At 42.0% G+C, this 13,843-nt stretch overlaps 1 protein-coding gene across 1 annotated transcript in view; it reads left to right on the top strand.

Annotated features, from left to right (window-relative positions):
* vopp1b (VOPP1 WW domain binding protein b) overlaps positions 1–13,843 on the top strand; it is a 30,697-nt gene that overhangs the window by 3,908 nt on the left and 12,946 nt on the right. Inside the window, exon 2 of the mRNA XM_028967045.1 lies at positions 5,218–5,276. Within this exon, the coding sequence (XP_028822878.1) occupies positions 5,218–5,276 (59 nt within the window). The remainder of the gene's footprint in view (positions 1–5,217; positions 5,277–13,843) is intronic.

The raw sequence follows: 13,843 nt of genomic DNA, 5'->3' as shown, positions 1-13,843 counted from the left end.
TAATGATTCGCACCGAAGCCCTGGATCAGATGCACAACAATGTACAACTGCGCTACAGGGTTCCTGTCTGCAAGTACATTCGAGCTCTAGCATCTGCCGCCTTCTATTTTGTCCGTGCCGGGTGGAGAGAAAATCGGATTGGCGAACGTGTTTGTCTGGCTCATGTCTGCGATATTCTTTCGCCGTCCCCGCCGGTAATAAGGACGCTCGGTGGTGCAGAGTGGAGTCCTGGCTAAACAACGTTATTACAGCGAGAGCGCTAGAAAAAAAAAAAAAAAGGGCGGTTCCAGCTGTGGCTTATTTGTTCGTTCGTTCATTCATTCAATATGGAAGGTTCGACGTTACCCAGACAACAACTTACCAGGATGGGTAATAGTAGAGAAGCATTTCAGTAGAGCCCTTTCTACACGAGGGTACGACTCCACAAGATGCTGTCATCAGGTGCTGTACATCCTGTAAAATGTGAGGTGGGACCTCCATTGATCAGTGTTGTTTGTCCAGAACGTTCCGCAGATGTTGAAACCGATTTCAGGTAAAGTCATCCTGCTTCTATGGTGCTGAGCATTAGAAAAAAACAACAACCTACAAAACCTCATGTTTCCGAGATGCCCTGACCCAGTCGTCTGGTCTGCACAATTTCACCAATATGTCCAAGTGTCCTCTGCTGCATCGGATCCAAGAACTGAAACTGTCCAACCCAGGTTCCACTGCACCCAGATCATCAGTGAGAACCTGTGTCTTCTGGTTCATAGGCGAGTGATTTATCCTCCTTCAGATCAACTTTATAGAGTTAGAATAAAGGGAAGCAATAAAGTGCGCCGATCTGCTGCTTGTCATGCCGCCATGTTGTTCGCTGTAGTTTCTCAAAGGCAAATTTCTAGTACAATCGATTTACATTTTACATTTACAGCATCTATCCAGAGCGACTTACAATCAGTATTTACTGGGGACAGTTTGTAAAATTCACATGAAGTACACCATGGTGAACGTCATTAGCTGGTTTCTGCTTTCTGTTCTTGTGTGAAGTAGTGTTTTGTTAACGGTCTAATGTCATTTTCCACGCCCCATTATGACACCAGTGGTAGCTCGGCCTTCTCCAGAGCTCGGCCTGCTGCTTTAGACTCTGATGCTGGCATCAGCGTGGAAGAATTCAGCCGCACAATGGCTCTTCTGTGCGAAGCAGGCTTGCCAGTCCATGCCAGCCGTATTATTCCCCGCTCTCCCAGTGCCCACAATTGTGACAAACGATTCATTGTGTTTCTGACGAGGTTTTCCCGGGTTGTTTTGCAGGGAGCGCAGCTTCAGGAAGAACCTTCTACTGCGCAAACACCACTTGTTGTTAGAAGTTCAGTGGTTGCATTTTTGCAGGATCTCTCAGGTGCCATTTCGGCTTATCAAACAGATCAGCTGTCAGCGTAAAACCATCTTCAGACGTTCAAACCGTTGAAGTTTTTAATCAGGTGCATTATTAAATGGGACAGTCACAGATTGCCCTGGGCTTCTTCTATCAGGGAGGTTTTCTTTTGCACTCTTGCCCCAGGCTTTCCATTACAGTCATGTTATGTAGGTCCTTTTATGTGTTTTCGTGTCATTCGTTCAAATAAAACTGCGGAAACGAAAAGTAACTTTGACATGCTTTTAACAGGAGACGGAAGACCTTGTCTTGACAGATTGTGTTAATTGGAGATCCTTGACCTTTCCGGTTCCATCTCCTTTTGATTTCTGCTGCAAAATGGGATGCAGTGGTTTTGATCAGAGCCGACATGTATTCCTCAAAATAATGCCTGGTTTCCACGGCTCCCTGTTCACCATATGAGCAAACCTGGCGGTTCTGTAGCGATGAAACATCAGGTTTCACATTATGATTGGGGAAGTGAAACTCAGGGACACCTGACAGTGGGTGGGATGTACCTGTACCTGAACCTTTTGTATTTTAAGTTGTTGTGTTGGAAGCAGAAAAAAATATGCAAGCGTAGGGATTTGACTTCATGGTGTCCTTGATTGGGTCAGGGTCATGACACAAGAGGGACCTACTCAACATTGGGCGAGTGGTCATAATGTAATGGTGGATATGTGTGCTATTGATTCGAACAACTATTGATTTTTTAGGAATTTGATTATTACAGTGGAAATGAAAAGTCAGAGACCATACATATATCCAACAGAAAATCTGTGGGGAGACCTGAAGATGGCTGTGCACAGTACACGCCCCCACATTCTGACAGGTTTGGAAGATTTTAACAAGGAAGAATGACCAGATATTGCCAAGGCAAGATGTCCCATGCTGATAGAAGACAGAGTGCTGTAATAAAACGAACAAAGTATTAGTTCAAGAATGTGCACACTTGCGCAGCCAGCTTAGTCCATGTAAATGCATGTTTGTACACTGTACGTATTTTTTTAATGTTTTTTGTGGTCTAATTCTTTTACATTACAAAAATTTGTGGTGGCATTTAAAAAAGGTCGTGCACACCTTTTATATACACAGTAAAAGCATGTTCTTCTGATGTTTGTTAGAATAGAGTTGTTTTTTAGGGTAACCAAACATGACAACATCAGGGATAGAATATTGTAAAATACCCTATTTTAATAATGCCAGTGACAAAAGACAAAATGCCATACAGAATTATTTGAGTCAAGACGTTTATATTCAACAACACAGATGAGCCTGTCTTCTTTATGCCATGAGATGATGTATCATGGGCAGTGTTTGGAAGATTATTTGGAAATGTAATTCAATTCAAAGTTACACTATTTAAAATGTAATACTAGTGTATCTATTTCAATTACGAAATACAAGTAATCTAACTAATTACATCTGATTACTTTCAAATGAATGAAAAATCTTAACTGTTAATCATGATTTTGCTCTTTTGGTTTCTGACATGTTTGCGCGTTAAATGTTTACAGTACATGAAAGCTGAAAAACAGAGACACGTTGCGCAAGTGCGTGGATTCTTGTGACGCACTTTGTGATTGATTGAAAATTATAGTTTTGGCACCACTGCTTTCGGTGGCAGAATACAGCGTGTGGACTGTCGAGCCACAACATGCTTTGTACACGTTGAAAATATGACAAAAATTTTTATCATGAATATTTCAATAAGTAACTTATTTAATTACACCTTTTCCTACAGTAACGTAACAAATTACTAGGGGGGGGTTAGAAAATATAGATACAGCACTAAAATTGCGATGTGTTGTTTTTGTGCCGCTAGAGGGACATCAAACATCGATATTTTTCCATACAAATTTAGTCCACCGGGAGGCGCTGTTAAGTGTTTTGTTTAGTGCGGTCAGCAGAGATGAGAGTTAGCATGCAGCTACAACCCCCACTCCTGTAGATGGCGCCGTACAGCTGGGTAATTTGAATTACAGATTTGCATTTCTTGCATAGTGAAATCTCAAAGCATGACAGACCAATCACAGCATCTTTTACTCAAGCTCTTGTTTTTCATTTTCAGCGAACTGTAGAATACTGCAATATTTACAGTAGCACAATATGTCGTGATATAATCATATTGTGAACTCTTTGCCAATACACACCCTTTTAATTGTCACTAAATGTAACTCGTTACTCCCCAACCCCGATCGTGGTGGAAAATCAGTCATAACAGTAAAACCAGGTGAAAAAAGTGGTGACGTGAATAACATGGGTAATCTTGTTAGCATGGCTCTTTACGACGAGTGCAAGGCCTGAGTGACTTGGATGAAGACCACAGTGCTATGATCATCTGGCCCTCCAAAAACCAGAAAAGCTCATTGGCTGTGAAGGGTAGCCGTTTCTGGTCTGTAGTGCAAATGACCTAGGCCCTAGAATGCCGATTGTGGTCGAAAGGTGTTAGAACAAACGGGGCATCACCGCATGCTTCATAGGTCAGACAGAAGGTCCAAAGATCATGTGATCATGTTGCTTTTTATTTGAATAGTTTGTGTTCATCTTTTTAGTTGTGTACACTTTTACTTTTGTCTTAAGGTTGTCTCCTCTGGTTTACGCGCATCCCCCGAGGCGCGAAAAAGCCCTGGGCTGAAGCTGGTAATGATGTAGCTCCAGGCGTACCGATAACAGAACCGACATGGCCGGCCGGTGCACAGTGATGATGATTGAATGAGCCGCTTTGTAATGGGAGGTGAGGATATGGGCACTTCTATGGAAATTATTCAGAGAGGCATCACCCTTTACCGCAGAGTGCATCACGCGCCCGGCTAATTAGCCATTACTAACGGGGCAAGGGGAACCTAGAGCCTCTCAGAGTTTGCTGACTCCTCAGTGGACTCGAAATGTAAGGCTTGGCAGGAGAGAAGCATTCATTGTGATTTTGAAAAAGTAATGCATACTTTTTCAAAGGTTTAGCATGTAACAGGCCTGTTGCTATTACTGTGGATTATGACTCAGCAAATATTGATTTAGTTCTTTTAGTTCTTCCTGTGGGTCATGTGTCTGGGATGCTTTAAGCCAAGCTGTGTATCTTAATTGTGCTAACACTGGATAGTGAACATGTATTCAAATGCTATATCAGGGATGTCTGTTTAGTCCCTAAAACATTTCCTAAATGAGACTGCGGGAGATGTTGTTGTAGGACGTTCAGGTAACATTTCCTCTGTGCAGCTCTTAAATCCAGAGCTAGCAGCATCTAACATGCCATCTCAAAAGAAATGTCTGTGTATGTGCAGAATGCATATTTTTCTCTGTAATTTTCCAATAGACTAAATGCAAAAAAACTGTTTGTGCAGATTACAGTCCATCAAAGATGTAATCTGTTTAGTGAACAGATATAAATTTGAGAGTAAATTAAAGCAAGTGTCATTGTGAAACATTGCAGTGGGCAGCCATGGCAGGCGCCCGGGGAGCAGTGTGTGGGGACGGTGCCACCACTGCCCTGCCCCATTTGAAAATGCATCAAACTTTTTTTTTTTTTCAGTATTAGTACCAATAATATTGCACACAGTTCTATAGCATTTCACATTACACAGATAATCAATTTAGAATTCATCAGAAGAATAATTTCAGAATCAGCAACACACAACACTACAATAAAATCTATTTGCAGTATTGGCTTGTTTTGCATCCTATTTTGTTCTGAATAGCTTTAATTTATAGTGATCTATGTTCCACCAAAGTTGAAGTTTTCATCATGTTGTTTGTTAAACTGTTGATGTGTAAATGTGTAGTAATCATGGCATTGATTGTCTCCTGTGTTCCCTTCCATCTTGCAGTGTGCCGAAGCTAAGAAGTATTGCTGGTATTTTGAAGGAGGATACCCCATTTACTTCATGTGAGTCACACCTATTTTTTTTTACTTTTTTTTTTTACTGTATTCACAACAGATTTGCCACGTTTACCATAGTGTGTTCTATGATCAGAAACAGGATGTAGTGTGTATGCAAATGGAATTCTAAACATTTTTAAAAAAAAATATATATATATATATATATATAATTCAAGACATGAGTAGGTGGCCCAAACCTTTTACTGGCTTGTGTGTGTGTGTGTGTGTGTGTGTGTGTGTGTGTGTGTGTGTGTGTGTGTGTGTGTGTGGGGGGGGGGGGGGGGGGGGGGGATATATATATATATATATATTTTGATGACAATTATAGTGAATGAAGCAGCCATGAAGGCAAAGAGAGGCGACTCTGAAAAATGATTCATCAAACACACTTCACTTCTCATACAACAAATACTAAATATGTTTCTTGCATTGGATTCTTCAAAATGGCTCCATCTTAGTCTCCATAACCACCTCAGAGTAGGTGCGATTCGAACTTCTGGCTGGTTGTGTATGAACAAACCATACGTTGTTTTACATTGACCATGCCGCTTGGCTCAACTGCAGGCTGCAAGTAGATACTGGCACCACACGTTAATAAACTCAAAACACAGTTATATGGGAGCTGATGCTGAAAAACATCCCTGACTATCCCCGATCCGTCAGGCACCTGGCTACTCGGGAGTCGGCAGGGTTGCCGCTGGAGGCGGGCACTTGGTTAACTGCATGGAGATCATTCCAAGCCATTGGGGTAAAAATTGCCTCTTCAAGATAAGTGTGCTGTGCCAGAGATATGAATACGTAACGGCTGCATGCAGAGAAGGGTCCTTGTGAGGGACATTAGCCTTTCTAATCAGCATATTTCAGAAGATGCCATGAGAAACGTTGAACTTTTATGTCTAATTGCTATATTTTCATGTGGCTGAAGAAGAAACAGCTTATTAACAGCATTTTATGCAGATTTATACATTCAGTAGGAATATCAGTCTATCAGTACTTCAATTGCTTTTTGTCATGTTGTTTTATTGATGTGTCTTTGATGCTGGCAATATTGAAATTAGGCAGAAGTAAAACACACTAATATAGTAGCTCCATCTAGGGGTGCTTCCTAACACGACTTTCAATACAGTCAAGCCTTTGTAACTTCTGGTTAGGGTTGTGCCTGTTTATCTTCACTATGTAAATGTGAGTTTCTTATCTATAAATCTATTTAATAACTCTCAGCCTCTCAGCTCAGATTAAGTCAGCAGATTCAGACAGGAGGCCGTTGCTGTTTGGGTGACTTGTATTTCCATGTATTGTTATTCCAGTGTTTCTACAATTTAAACCTGATTTGTAGCTCTCCGCAGAATGAATTGTAAGAGATTGTTGCCCTCCAGAAAAGACGTAGTGAAGTGAATAAGTTGGATTGCGTGGTGACTGAACGGCACCCGGTGACACAACGAAATGTGTCCTCTGCATTTAACAATCACCCTTGGTAAACAGTGGGAGCCATGACAGGCACCGGGGGAGCAGTGTGGGGGGGGACGCTGCTTTGCTCAGTGCCACCTTGGCGGATCGGGCTTCAAACCTGCAACTTTCTGATTACGGGGTCGCTCCCTTGACTGCTAGGCCACCACTGCCACCAAGTCTGGTGACTAATCTGCCGCTGCCAGCGTAAAAAGAGGCCGGCTTAGTGCTCACAGAGGAGTTTGGAGTGGAGAGGGAGAGTTTGGAGTTGATAGGGTTTGTTCTTGTATTTAGTGTTGGCTCTCCCTTGTGTATTTGTAAGTGTGTGGATTGTTAGTGTGTATATAGTTGTATGTAGTTGTGGTTTATGGTGCTGTACCTAGCACTACTTTTGTTGTTTGTATCATGTCCCACACTGGAAATAAACACACTTTTGTGCACTTAAATTTGGCCCGTGTTTTCCTCCTTGTCCCCATCCACCACGTTCACATTGTCCACGTTCCTTCATCCCCTGTGTATGACCACAGCTCTTCTGCAAGTGCTGTCCACTGTTCTGCCCTTTCATCAGGAAGCTGCTTGAGAGAAAAAAAAAACATTTTACATATTTACACAAAACCATTGGGTGGTGGTAACCTAGTGGGTAAGATACTCCCCAATAAACTAGAAGACCACTGTATCGTTGTGTCTCTGAGCAAGACACTTAAGCCTGAGTGTCTCCAGGGGGACTGTATGTCGCTCTGCAAATTATTATTATTTTGTTTTTTTGTATAAGGTCAAGGGCATTTAGGCACTGGTTCTTGGTTCTCCCTCATTTTCCTTTGCATTTTCTTCCTATAGTTCCATAGTGTGTGTGTACTGAGAAAAGAGCCAAATAGCACGTGCTGTATTCCTTTTGATATTTGCCAGTTTTCATCATGAAAAGTGTATCTGACTTTATTTGCGTTTATGTTGTGAAATCTACTAAATACATGTATTTTTTTTTTTTAATTATTGAGCATGGCTCCTGTGGCAAGATTAAAGACTCTAGCCCGAGCCCACCACAGATCCACCACTTAGATGATGAGCGATGACCTCCATCCCCCATAAAACACGGCACATGCTTGTAAATCACGCCAGCCTTTATTTCCGTACACATATGTGGCAGAGCGGCACTTGGCAGACCTGGAGACTGAGTAGATTACGGATTCCCAGCAGCCTGTCGGAGAGTCAGGGCTGGATTGGCAGCCACAGCTCCTCCACGTTGTCCAATCTATCATTGCGCGGGGCGCTCCCACCCCGCCTCTTCATTACATTGCTCCGGTGGACATGTGTTTGGGACAGTTTATCGATGAATTGGCTCTGCGCGGCTTCAAAAGGGGAAATCCGACATTGACATTGTACGAAAATGATCCCTCTTACAATGAGCCACATCTGGGCCCAGGAGATCATTCTATTATTATGGCCTTGGGTAGTGAAGCACTGATAAGACACAAACTACAGCTCCCATCATTCAGTGCTTCAGTTGCCTTTCTGTAGATGAGTTCAATTGAGTTTGACACCCCTGATGTTAACAAGTTAACAAGGATGAGCGGTTTAAGCGCTCATTGTGCTTTTTACAAACATCCATAGGTAAAAGTTGCTTTCTACGCTGTAATATGCACAGTCTATGATTATATGTAACGTCAGGATGTAAATTTGGGGTGTATGATAATTTTCCTCAAAATCATAGTTTTAAGATGATACTTCAACATTTAGGATCTGGCAACGCTGAACATCCATCTGTGAAAGGAAAAGTATGTGCCTGGAATTCTGGAGGCATTTGGTCAATGTCTTCCTAAAATATGGCACGCACGCTGCCTTTCTTGTTACGGACGTGATTAAATCATCCTGCTGCTTCTCAAAGATGCCGACACGGGTGGCATTTTGAAAGGGCGTGAGATTAATGTAGGAACAGCGCACGCATACTGCACTGGAACTGATCTGAAGCGACTCGACCGCGCTGGGCTTCTTCGTTTTTGGCCTCGTGTTAACAACTCGTTTGCCTCAGCTCGGTTCGGAGCGGGAAAACGGCTGAACTCCGCCTCATCTTAATGTTCGAGGCCAGGCGGACATGGGGAGTGCATCGTCTCGAGTGAGCACTCAGCAGGGCCAAGTGAGTTTCTGCCACTTGTTCCCTCCTATTGACTCTGAAGCACCTTGTGCAAGAGCTGAGAACAGAAGTGTCCAGCGCGCATCCGGCTTCGTCCTCAACCGCGATGCAGGGAATCTCTTGCCAAGGTATTTTTGCGTCGAGCTGGGAATTCAGTGCCTTTTAGTGCAATCAGTTTAATTAAAGTGCTTTTTTTATTTTTTCAGGGAACACAGCGTTGTTTGGCATCGTCACGCAACTGTGCACACACAGCCAGAAATGTGAGGGCATTCAAAATCTTGCAGTATTATTGCAACAGCTTTCACATAACTCCACATATAATTGATTACAGCAAAAATACCAATTTTTTGGGGGGTATGTAAATATATACACACACACACACACACACACACACACACACACACATATATATATATATATATATATATATATATATATATATATAAAATTATATACATTGAAATATAAATGAAAATAAAGGCTCTAGAGACATACATGAAGATATGTTATATTAAATATTTTATGTGTCGATACATTGAGTATCATTAAAGCAGTATAATTTGTCTGAGTGCACAATTAGACATTACTTATTCAACTCTTTTCACTCATAGATTTGCGCGATGGTGCATTGGGGCCCTGCAGAACGATCTGAAGGGATTTGATCAGCTAATTATCTCCCAAATTCATATTCACAGAGTCTGCAGGGAACAAACACAATTGTCAGACCGTAACTCATTACCTTTAACCTTATTATTCCATCTGTAAAAGTGCCACAGACAAATCAATACTTGTGCAAAGAGAGACGACACTCTTTTTAAGGTCTTTGAAAAAAAACAAAAAAAAAAAAAAACATTGTAACATATTTATGTAAAAAATACACTGCATCTATACTGATTCTGAGCACTGCGCAGCACTATTCAACAGCCTGTAAATTATTAATGGAGAACATGCTGCAGTGTGTTTCGAGCCATAAGGGCTTCGTGGAGACAACGCCTATAAATAGTCTCAGCCATGTACGATTTTAGGAAACACTTAGAATGAGATCAACGGCCTGCATTTCACCTCCCTGCATGAGACGCAGCACATGCGTTAAAAAGCAAAAAAGGAGTGCTTGCTAGTTTTCTCTCTCTTAGCGAAATGAAAACTACTTTTGTTTGAGTGTAATTATTTGTGACCCAAAGAGGATGAACTAATTATGATTTTTGAAACCAATTTTAAGTGGGAGGAGCTTAAAGTGAAACCTGGCAGCTCTCACACTTCCTACTTCCTCATTCTGGATGATTTGAAACCCCTCCCACTCTCCGCCCTTGTAATGTCCGTTCATCGAACTTCACAGACGCACAATCTCTTGAATTACACTATTGCTCTCGGTGCAGCCCTATTTTTTGTGTACAAGGACATCCCAAGCCACGTGACATATATTAGTTATTGTTACTGAAAAAACATTGTACTCTCACTACGGCACCATGCAGTTAATACTGTCAGAAACGTTTCATACAACATCAGCAACAGAGTAATCATGCTCATGCTAGACTTTCATTCAATGCAGTCATTCACAGTAATTCAAACAATGGTCAATAATCTCAGGACCAAGACCTTTTGCAAACCAAACATGCAGAAAAATTGTCAATTGTGTGCATAGAGTTTATAGGCACTTCGCAAGGCCTTATTGGTGAGCATGGATTATTATACTGAATTATTATTTATCGTAAAATGAGTGGTAATAGCATAGCAGGTAACACACTCGCTTGTGATCCAGAAGACCCAGGTTCAAACCCCACTTACTAACATTGTGTCCCTGAGCAAGACACTTAACCCTGAGTGTCTTCAGGGGGACTGTCCCTGTAACTACTGATTGTAAAGTTAAAGTGAACAGGAAATTACACTGCTGCAAGAGAAAGTGTTTTTGTTGTTCCTTACAATCACAGACCCTACACGGACCCACGGACCCTTACAATGACGGACCCATTATTCCCGTTCAGGAAGTAGCTTTGGTAGCTGACTGAAAATAACAGCATTAAGTGCAGAGTTGTAGGCTTTATAGCCTGTGCAGAAAGTTGCAGAAAGCAACTTTCCCATTTTTAAATGTCATGCAAGTGCCCCAGGCGTGCACAAGCAATTCTTTATAGCACAAAGATATGAGACATTAAACTTAAATCTCCTGCTGACATTTTAAAACACTTGTTCTGTTCTGTACGCCTTACGTTGGTCAGCCTCCACAGGATCACCAGAGTCTTGACATTTTGTTCACACCGCGACCTTTGTGCAGTCTAGGTTGTTAGCGGAGCAATAATCTTTGCCCTGGGTCTGGTATAGTATTTTGGGTTGAAAAAGCTCTCACTACTTTTCTGTTCTATTCCTCACTCTTTCAGTATGTTTAATCAATTAGACACTTGGGTCTACTGTACATGGTGTAAAACACAACACCTACCAGCCCTGTTTCCTTGAAACTTGGTGGACATATGCAGCATTGGTCAAGATACCATCCCTTTGCGTTTTGGAGTTCATCCGTGTCACTTGGTGGATCCATGAATTTAGTTTGAGTTTGGCAGTATGTAACTATGCTGTTGCCTCTAATTCAGTGAACACTGCCATCAACACTGATGAAACATAGCTAGTGTTTGAAATATGAGGCACCATTTCAAATGTATGGGACGGTGCACTTCACCCAGGTGAAAATGACTCAGAATGAGGAAATGCTCATTGTATTAAAGGATTCTAATAAAAGCTAGGCCTTGGTGTTAGTAATTTGACCTCACACCTCCGGGGTTCTGGATCTGAATCATGCTGTATTGGCGCTGGTTTCCAAATGGATCTCTGGTTTCCTCCCACCATCCAAAGGCATCCACTCTAGGTGAATTGACAAACCTGAGTTGCTTGTAGGTGTGAGTGAATGGTGTGTCTGTGTGCTGGCGTCCCACACACAGTGTCTCTGGTTAGGCTCCGGCAGCCCCATCCAGAGTAGGACTAAGCGATTATGCAAAGTGAGTGTTTGAGTGAGTGATAAAAGCAAATCATTTGGTTGTGATAAATAATTACCAACTAAATGGCTCGATGCATAGCTACTTCCTCCTCTCAGAGCTAACGATAACAACTGGAGACATTACAATTAGTATTTACGGGGACTGTCCCCCTGGAGACATTTAACATTTGCAGAATAGCAGTAAGTGGGGTTGGACCATAATCGAGGTCTACACTCTCTGAATGTTCTTCTACCCTACAGTTAGTTTTTAAGCAGCTTTTAAAAGTTGTTCCTTAGTAAGCTGCCTCTTGTAACATGCAGAGAATGAACATGTGGCTGCACCATCCATAAAATCTTTGTACACCTGCCCAGAGGGTGCTGTTGTTATCTCTTCCTGGAACTGGATGAGTTTAAGGTCTGAGAAATGCACTTGTGTTTTTGACTATTCTGTTGTAGACCGTCAAATGTTCCACTGTGTTGTTAAACTAGTCTGGTTTGGGTGACATTTACATTTACAGCATTTATCAGACGTCCTCATCCAGAGCGACTTACAATCAGTAGTTACAGGGACAGTCCCCCCCCGGAGCAACTTAGGGTTAAGTGATTTGAATAGTGGCCTTTTCAACATCTCTTTGTCATGCAAAAGAGTGATTTCTTCCAACTGTGAACAGTGTAAACAGCTGCTTTTCTTACACATTGAAAGGTTATTTCATACAGTCCAAACATGTCAAATCCTGCACTTAACCCCCTTAACTTTCTAGGCATGTTCTCAGGCCTTCGTATATATATCTGCTGAGTATTAGCATATCAAACCGGAGAGAGTAGAGTGAATTCTCCTCGCCCAGGGCATTCAGACTCGCAGTGAGTTTCTAAAAAAGCTAAGTTCTGCTTGAGTGGACTGTATTTGCGTTATCTCTCTGAAAGGGAAATGGAAGGTGAAAGTGGTGGACAGCTGAGTTTGGCGAACTCGGGCAGAGGGCTCCCTTCACTGAAGCAGAGCTGGAAAGAGGATTAGGGGTGTTAGAATTTGTTGAACTTTGACCACTGCTCAACGAAATTCATTTTCACGCGACCAATAAAATCAAAGCGGGAATGGAGAAAAGGCTGATCTTATCAGTAGCTGAGAGCCCAGAGATCTACAGCACGACATCATTGTCCTTCCAGGCAAGCGCGGCGCTCAACAGCTCAACTCACTGTGTTTTTTTTTAAGAATAAGCGCATGCCGCGTTCGGTCTGAAAACAGCTATAGATTTGCTCCGATGAACAGAAAACCTGATGCCACCGACATCTGAACCAATCGTTATTCGATCGTTGGTGGCATCGAATGAGCACGAACTGAACACCGACAGTTTTTCGCCTGTTTGATAGTCGAATCTTGAGACCAGTGAAGGTATACTTTTGAAGGTACATTTTTGATGAGCCGAGGGTGAGTTTTGGCAACACAACTTGCAGGCCAGCAGCGACATAGCTGTGAAAGACTAACTGCCGTATCTTCCGTGTTGCCAGTGTACCAGTGAAGCCACTGTGAACTGAGAAGAACTGGAGGCTGCAAAGCTGATGTTTTCTTTTAATCCAGTGCACTTGCAATACCTTATTTCCATTTGCACTCGGAAGTCAAGATTTTGGCCGGTTCTCAGTTAGACTGGAATGCCCCCTGCCAACATTCCAACACCACTTACTACAACTGTGTTCCTGAGCAAGATATTTGCTCCAGGGGAACTGTCCCTGTAACTCCTGATTGAAACTTGCTCTGGATAAATGTAAAATTTGAGAGGGAAAAGAACCATCCACAGTCTCAAAAGATGGTTGTGCAGTACAGCTAGATATACAATACAGGCCAAAAGTTTCTCATTCCTTCTCATTCAATGTTTTTTTCTTTATGACCATTTACGTTGGTAGATTCTCACTGAAGGCATCAAAACTATGAATGAACACATGTGGAGTTATGTACTTAACAACATAGGTGAAATATCTGAAAACATGTTTTATATTCTAGTTTCTTCAAAATCACCACCCTTTGCTCTGATTACTGCTTTA

This window comes from Denticeps clupeoides, chromosome 2 (assembly GCF_900700375.1).
Source record: "Denticeps clupeoides chromosome 2, fDenClu1.1, whole genome shotgun sequence".
Taxonomy (NCBI): Eukaryota; Metazoa; Chordata; class Actinopteri; order Clupeiformes; family Denticipitidae; genus Denticeps; species Denticeps clupeoides.
This window is presented reverse-complemented; position numbering and strand designations above follow the sequence as displayed.